Below are 8,631 nucleotides of genomic sequence, written 5' to 3'. Positions count from 1 at the left end.
CCTGTATAGGAAAAGAATCTTAAAAAGAGTGAATATATGTGTATGTATAACTGATTCACCTTGTTGTACACCTGAAATTAATACAACATTGTCAATCAACTATACTCCAATTAAAATTAATTTTAAAAAGAAATACAAGTTTCTGACTTTATATCATTTTGATTTGCTTCTTTTCACTTAAAGGCTGTAGAGAGCTCATCTCCAGCTTGTTTCATGAATATGTGTGAATCAGGTACGCAGCAAGAAAGAATATGAAGACAAGTGTACCCATCTGAAATTCAGCCATTGCCAATATTTGTATATCACCAACCAGATGGTACAGGGGTTGGCCTGACCATTCATGTGGTCCAACCATTAACCTTTCCAGTAAGAGCTTCTCTATCTGTTTTACACTTCCTGATTACTAATGACCCTTTCCATTACCTCTAATCCAGTGGTTTTCAATTGAGGGTTAGTAGAATCATCCATGGAGCTTTCAAAAAATGCAGATGTCTGTTGGGGGCCAGAGTGAGGCACTCGGCCCGTGGCAAAGGTCATGAGGAAGGAGGCTCAACATACGCAAAGGCGGGATCGAGCCTCAGGAGTCCCCCTGGAAATCCTCGAGCATCTACCCCCATAACTAGAGCCTGCCTGCTTTACTACTTTGTGCTCCCACCTACACCTCTGACTTTACGGGGGGCTGTCTCCCACCACCTCTTTCGGAGAAGGAGTTAACCTAGAGCTCCAGTTAATAAAAACTCCTGGGTGTGACAAGAGTGTTTTAACCTACAAACTCCTCTGAAGGTTCTCTAGCCTGCCTGACAGGCTTGTCTGGCCACACGTGATTGCTCACAGCCTCTCAACTGTGAGAGGCACGAGATGCTTTAAACCTTCTAAAAACAGGTTCCTTAGAAAAGTTAGAAAACTATGAGTATAATGAGCTGATTAGAAATTGTATTGGTGAAGGGTTTTTCATTTGTTGAGCCAATGTTTGTTGCTAAGTCTCCACATCCCCTGCCCTTACACACATTAATGAATATATAGAAGAAATAAGTATTAACCTTTGATATTAATCACATTAGACCTTAGGCTAAGTAAATTCTTTCCTTAACTAAAACCCACTACACCCTCACCCTATAGGAATGTAACTTTATTTGGGTGGCGTCTGTTTTAAGAATAATCACCCCTGGAGAAATAAGTGTCCTGGTTGACTGACCACTGTCACAAGGAGAGGGTCATAAATTGTCAGCAGGTCCCCCTGGCCAGAAGATGATGTAACACCCCTAAGACCTCTGTATACATTTGTATGAAGCACCTGACTTTGATAAAAGTCAGGACTGCTGACCCCATGTGACTTTGGCATAACATCTCAGTGTATAAAAGTAGCCCATGGAAAATAAAGAATTGGGATCAGTTTCTCGAAATACTGGTCTCCCCATGTCGCTCTCTGTCTCACTCTGGCTGAATCTCCATCTGGAGCACGGAACCCGCCATGGTTACTACTTATGCCTGGGCTTCTAAGATCCAACCGGGGAGGCCTCAGTGTCTCCTCTCCTTCGGGAGAACGGAAGGACGCCTGCGACCTACGTAAGTGGTGCAAAGTTCTTGTCTTGAAGTTTTATTGGTCTCCCACGTAAACCAAGCTACTCAGCCTCTTTTCTCCACTGAATTTTCCTACTGAGCTATCCTCATTCTATTACTCTTTACATCTCTAATTAATATCTAATTGAAGCTATTGTATCCTGATCCTCACCGACGCTGTCCCCGCTTCGAATACCCTGGATCAGCCGGGGCTGGACCCCGGCAGATGTCCAGGTCTTAACCCAGACCTTCACAACTAGAAGCTCTGGGGTTAGGGCTCGGGGTGCCATACACTTTCAAAATACCTACTGGGGATTCTGAAATGATATCTGGGGTAAAAATTTCTTCCTAATCCATTTCGTTCCCTAGTCCATTCATCACTCACCTCTAACTGGGCCAATCTTAATTCCTCATCTCAAATTTACCCTCTACCCAACAAGCCAGTCTCTAATTCTTTAAACAAGGCAAATGCTAAACCAAATGAGAGTTTTAAGTGATGATGGAAATTTTAAGTGAGGAAAGTTTGTGGTTAACCAAAGAAACTGGTTATTAGTTGAAATAATAATAATAATAAAACAGGGATTCCTTTTCTTTTACAAATTAAGTTTAATCAATAATTCAGCTTCAGAAATAAAAATAACTTCTAAAATGAGAGTACAAACATGTTTATTAAGTGTTTCAGAGTTTATTTCCCTTTTTCATTTGTTAGCAGATAGTGTTGATCCATTCTCTTGCTTGAATGTTGTAAAGAAACTAAAATTTTAGGAAGATGAACCACCTACACCAATTGTAAAACACCACAAATTCCCACTAGTAGCCTCAAAGGCAGAATATCTTCCCGTTTTTCTCCCTATACAGCTAGAATATAGCACCTGCATGAAGTAGAATAAGGAGTCACAGTTCACCTAAACACCACCCCAAAAGTGTCTGGCACTGAACTCAAGGACTCAGATTTCAGAAATCTGTAAACTATCAGCTACTTAATCAAATGAAGCAAATTAAATGAAACTTACAAAGGTTGAAGGTTCTAAATGGGCCAATTGTGTAAAAATATTAAGTTACGGGACAGTCATGAATGGAAAATATCCCATTTCCAGCTACTGGTGGAAATCTAGAAAAATCTGAAGAAAAAGACTATAGGTTAACAGGCACATGACTGTTTTTCTAGTAACACTTCAATTGCTATTTACAACTGTTTTTGTTTGTTTGTAATTCATCTGATCATTAAGGATTCAGATATAAAAAGAATTCCTGCTTTATTCTTTACAAGCTGTCAACAAGATGGAAAAACAGGGGAGGTACAGCAAACAGCAGCATGAGCAGAAAAATGAATGAAAGCTGACAGATATGGGTGGCAGGAGCCATCGGTGTCCTCTGCAAGGGGCTTCCACATAGACATGGAAGGAGGTGTGGCAATGCCCCATCCAATCACAGTGGGGACACTCACTGAGAGCGGGCAGAAACATCAAGAATTCCTGCTACACAAAATGAATCCACCTGAAGTATGTAAAGGTTCTGCAGTTAAAGAACTTACCTCTACTGTTGGTGAGAATTAGTCCTTTCCTACCAACTCCTCCCTCTAACACCTTCTCTTTATCAGATAGTAAAACTAAAAGGCAAAAAAAGGAGAAATTCTGCCTGGAGAGCTATAAAAATAGCAGCTTTTGACTTGTCCCCCATCATAACTATTGCTATTGACACCTGTTTGTTTAAAAACAGAGCACTTATATATGGTCATCTCGTGAGACTCTAACATACTAACAAGCTCTAAAAAAAGCACAGAAACCTGGAATCAATAAATAATCCCCCCCAAACACATTTTACCTAGTGATTCCATCTTCCTCCCTGGCAATGAAACATTTCCATGGTGAGGTTCCTGCTTTGCAGTATGAGTAAGGCATTGCAATCCACTAACTGGACCACGTAGTCCTAAATAAAGAAGAGCTGACTATGATTTCTACCTAAAATGTTTTAAGTGCTAAAAGTCTTTTGGGGTGTCTGTTTCTATTCTCTGGAAGTTCACAATATTCAATTCAGCTAACGAGATGACAGTTACCATTTATCTTAAATATAATCTTTGGATAAGCCAGAAAGTAAAACACCAGTATCCCAAATATATTCCCCAAGAGATAACCATATAAACATATTATATATATGAAGAATTTTTTTTTAATGTCAAACATTTACTATTATTTTTCTGGTCTTGAATCTTGGGTATTTCAGAATTTTCCCATTTTGTATGTTCCTTCTATCCTTAGGTCTTCCTAATTTCACACTACTCAAGGATTGGCTTTGTTTTATAACCCCTGATATTTCATTGCACTTAGCTAAAAACTCAGAAGTAAAGAAACCTACTTATAAAGTACGCTATGTCATCTACTAGAAAAACTTAACTTCAGCCATCTTACACTGCTGGCAATAACTGAGTTGCGAAAAAAGTGTTCTCCCTCTACAACGTAATAAAGCTTGTCAAAGTTTCCAAGAAACAAACTGTGACTTCAGCTTTTATTGCGTTCTAATCAGCGACTACAAAACCCCAGCCTCACAGATCGCTCTCCCCGTAGAGTGCGGAGGAGAATGCGGTGTAATCCAGGGCTCCGGGCACGCTGCCTGGGCCTGAGTAGGCAGGCATCCTCTTGATGCAGTACTGGGCCTGGTCTGGGGGCAGCTCCCGACGCAACTCCTCCGCCAAGATGTATGGCTGGAAAACAGTACACACATGTTTTAAAAATCAATGGCAAGACACACTGGAACTTAAATGGTTTAAATACTGACATACTTCTTGCATTTGTTTAATTGTTAAAAAAAGGATTAACTGAATCAGTCTGCTATACACCTGAAATTAACACAACATTGTTAATCAACTATATTCCAAAATAAGATAAAGATAAAAAAATAAAAGACTAAAGGTAGGGAGTCTAACAGGCACAGTACCAGACAGCCAACCAAAGGCTGAGTTTTACTTGTAATTTGTCTTCTGGCCAGTGGGAAATTTAAAATGCTTCACAGAGACAAAGGGAGCAGTACCATCAACACTTCTCAAATTGAGCGATAATATTAGTGAAAAATACTATGATGTAAATTTCATACAGAAAGATAAAGGGGAGGTTGGTTTATACCATACACTAATGAAAATATAGGAATATTTAATTTAAAATGATCAATGTGGTTTTTAAAAAATACATGTGATATGTGCTTGCTTTCCTACACAATTTATTAAAAAACTAGAGGCATGTTGCCACTGGTGAAAAACTCCTTCTAAAGCAAAACTAAACTGACAATGAACAATGGAGTCTTTTGTTTTTAATGTCAAATGTCCAAGAGAAAATAGGATAATTCTCATAAAATAGACTGATAGGTCAAGATAAATAAAGAGCAAATATATTGTAATATATAGTAGGGCTTTGGGTGTGTTAGATAAGCCTTGGTTTATTATCTCCTAAACCAGTTGGACCTTCTCCCCTCAACCCCTATCCACATGATAAAGGATTCATTTTAAAACAAACATAATTATTTTAAAGATAGTTTATGTTGTCAGATAAGATTTTTTTAAGGTAATAAACATGGCCAAGCCGATGTGTTTTAGAATCCTAACTTCCTTTCCCTTTCAGCTAGAACACAAGACAAAGGGATCATATCCCAAACTGAACTTATACATATTGAAAAGTTTTAATATTGTTTTGGGAGATTTGAAAATTCTAAACTTGCAATTAAACTCCTACTTAATTTCTAGGTTACATGTAATGAAAAACTTGCCAATTTTTACAAAGAATGGATGGCTCTATTCAACTTTGCTCCAAGGGCTGGGCACAGTCAGTGTCATTGATCCTTGGGAGAAGGTTCTCAGTTTTCTAACATCTGAATTGCACTGTTTCATCTTTCAGAAATCTTATCTACCAATCCAGAATGTAAAGTAGGGTTGAACCAGAAAAACACACACAAAAAAACTGCAAAATTCATACTTCTGGTTCCTTCTATGAAACTCCCATAAGGACCAAGCACAAATGCCAAGACAGAATGTCTGTGTTTAGCCTCTTCCGAGTACACCAGCGTTACGTTTAAGTGCTTTCTGAATTCAGTGCAGATGTGGTATAAAAGGCAGCAGTATCAAAATCATTATTATTTGCAACATTGCTTCCATTCTTATTGGAATAAAGCAGCAGACTGTCAAAAAGGCAGAAGAAAATGTGTCGATGCAGACCTTGTCAGAAGCCAGGATCCGGAAGGACGCGATGACCTGCTCGGCCGTGTCGGTATCAGCCGTCTCTCTGGTCATGAAGTCGATGAAAGACTGGAAGGTTACGGTGCCCTGCCCGTTGGGATCCACCAGGGTCATGATGCGGGCAAACTCAGCTTCACCCTGAGGCAAGGTTGCAAGGAAACATTGACTTCAACAGTCCACAACTCCTAACTGTGCTGCTTTCCCGCTTTTACCTGTTGGCATGCAAGTTCCTTTTTGCTTGAAAACTTAAATACTCCCTGCACTTCCCTTCCACGTTTGGAACAGATTCCCCTTATGGGCGACTTAAGTTTACTGTTATTAACGGATTTTGAAATGTAGCTACAGCATCAACCCGGAAGCTCCTGATGTCCGAATTCCTTTCTCTTTCTGATCCATGTCGCCTTGGGTTGTTGTTGTTTAGTTGCTAAGTCATGTCTGACTCTCTCTGTCACCCCATGGACTGTAGCCCACCAGGCTCCTCTGTCTATAGGATTCTCCAGGCAAGAATATTGGAGCGGGTTGCCATATTCTTATCCAGGAGATCTTCCTGACCAAGGGATCAAACCCACGTTTCCCATCTCCTCCACTGGCAGGCAGATTCTTTACTGCTGAGCCACCAGGGAAGCCCTGTTGCCTTGGGACTTAACATAATTATGGAAGAAGAATTCAGAGACTTAGGCCTTTTCTCAGGCTATAATTGAGAAGAATAATACTGCCAAACAGAAGGCAGGTTAGAGGCGGGCTCTCACAGTGGTTATTTGAAAGGGGAGATGCATCAAAGTAATTCATGTTTAAACAACATTACATATTAAGTCATTATTGACTGGGGGATTTTCGCAGAAACGAAAGCCTGTAGGACAGTAATTTTTGCTTTGACTGGCCAAAAATTAATACGTTACTTCACTAACACTTTGTGGGTTATTACATTCAATAATTACACCTGACACCTATATAGTCTCTTCCAGCACAATGAGTTTCATTTTCACTTTCCGTATCAGAATCAATCACTAAGATATTTTGTCTTTTTGTTGGTCTAATTTTCACATTGGCTGAATCAGAACTATATTTGGAAGAACTATCATATTACGAGATACTAAAGTATACATGTCACTCGGACAATCAGAGAAAGAATTTGCATAAAATTCATTGAAAAATTCTTCACTCAAAATTTCGCTATGCATCATTTTTAAAAATTTTATGGTAATAAGCTTGTGTTTATAATATACACAAGTTGGGACAAGAAGCTAATGGGGCAAAATGTGAATGATAACAACAATCGTTAAGTTTTGCATAATGAACCCTTGACCAATTTTAAGTTCTAACAGCTTCGCATGATGACGTAAATTATATCACTCTCACATTTCCAGTCAATAATGTTCAGGTAACAAAAGACATATTAATATGTCTTTGGTCAGTAATGTGTTAACAGGTAACACAGAAGTAAGGTTAATACAGGTACTCACAACCCACAGGGAAATGTAAGATTTCTTAGCTGATTTTACATTTTTTTAATAATTAATTTTTTGGCTGTGCTAGGTCTTCATTGCTGCGTGGGCTTTTCTCTAGTTGCAGAGTGGGGGCTACTCTCTCGTTGCACAAAAGCCTCTCATTGTGGTGGCTTCTCTTGTTATAGAGCACAGCCTCTAGGACGCACAGGCTTCAGTGGCTGTGGTACGTGGGCTCAGCAGTAGTAATTCCCAGGCTCTAGAACACAGGCTCAGTAGTTGCGGTGCATGAGTTTAGTTGCTCCAAGGCACATGGGATCTTCTCTGATCAAGGATCGACCCTGTGTCTCTGGCATTGGCAGGTCGATTCTTTACCACTGAGCTACCAGGAAAGCCCACTAAAAACTTTTTACCTTCTAAAATACTAGAGGAAAAAACACTTTGAAAATCAGGAGGAAATGCCACTGAAGTGTCTACTTTCAATGGGCAAATTGTAGGGTATGTAAATTATCTCTCAAATAATGCTGTTTAAAAACCATCAGGAAAGTTTTATGTTATCTTCCTCCACAGGGGAAAAACCAGCTGACCAATGACTGAATGAAAATACATGTTCTGACTCCAGGAAGTCATTTTCATATGGTACCAGGCAAACTGTCAATGTTACCTAGTAACCTTGGTAAATGAAACAATCCCAAGTGGGCTGCCACAGTTTAAGGCAGTTGTCTTCTAAAATACAAACCTAAATAAGCTCAGTAAAATATCATAGTAGTAAAATTTCAACTTCTGTCTTACCAGGTCATAACCCATGGAGATCAGGCAGGCTCTGAAATCCTCATGATCCATTAGACCATTCTTCCTCTTTCAACAAAAAGAAAGAAGAAAGAAGTTGAGTGTTAGACGCAAAATAAACAACTCGACTTGACCAGGGAACAAAATCCAGCAAGAGAAGGGACACTTTGACATCTGCCAAAGAATTTTTAAAGGTCTGATTTACAGAAAGGACAGGCCCAACACAGGGACATTACATTACAAAATAATTTCTTAAAAAGGAAAAAGTAGGGAAGGAAGGTAAACAGCAGTCAGAAATGGAGACCACACCTTAGAAAGCAGGAGGAATACCCAGTGCTACTGAAAATGACCATGTCAGAAGCTGCCCACTGCCACCCACTGATGACCGAACACAATGTGTTGTGAGAACGCCTCACACTCTTGAGGCCCCAGGCAGACCTCGCTTGTAAAAGTCCCCCAAAGATGACAGCAGGGCTAGGATTCATGCTGCAGTCACGCTACAGCCACTCTCAGGCCCAAGTCCCTCCAAGACGTAGAATCCTTAACTTAAACTTCTATTAATTCTTTTACTGGGCGGCGGGAAGGGAGAGCTAGTATGAAAGGAGTTCTTTTTTT

General features: G+C 39.7%; 1 protein-coding gene across 1 annotated transcript in view; it reads right to left on the bottom strand.

Moving 5' to 3' along the window:
- Nucleotides 1–2,146: 2,146 nt before the first annotated feature.
- The window catches only part of ACTN2 (actinin, alpha 2), an 80,206-nt gene continuing 73,721 nt past the window's right edge, over nucleotides 2,147–8,631 (bottom strand). The window contains exons 19-21 of the mRNA XM_010860113.1: nucleotides 8,020–8,085; nucleotides 5,762–5,920; nucleotides 2,147–4,261 (exon numbers count right to left, since the gene is read on the bottom strand). Coding sequence (XP_010858415.1) covers nucleotides 4,103–4,261; nucleotides 5,762–5,920; nucleotides 8,020–8,085 — 384 coding nt within the window. The 3' untranslated portion in view covers nucleotides 2,147–4,102. The remainder of the gene's footprint in view (nucleotides 4,262–5,761; nucleotides 5,921–8,019; nucleotides 8,086–8,631) is intronic.

The sequence above is a fragment of the Bison bison genome, unplaced genomic scaffold, assembly GCF_000754665.1.
Source record: "Bison bison bison isolate TAMUID 2011002044 unplaced genomic scaffold, Bison_UMD1.0 scf7180017864462, whole genome shotgun sequence".
Taxonomy (NCBI): Eukaryota; Metazoa; Chordata; class Mammalia; order Artiodactyla; family Bovidae; genus Bison; species Bison bison.
This window is presented reverse-complemented; position numbering and strand designations above follow the sequence as displayed.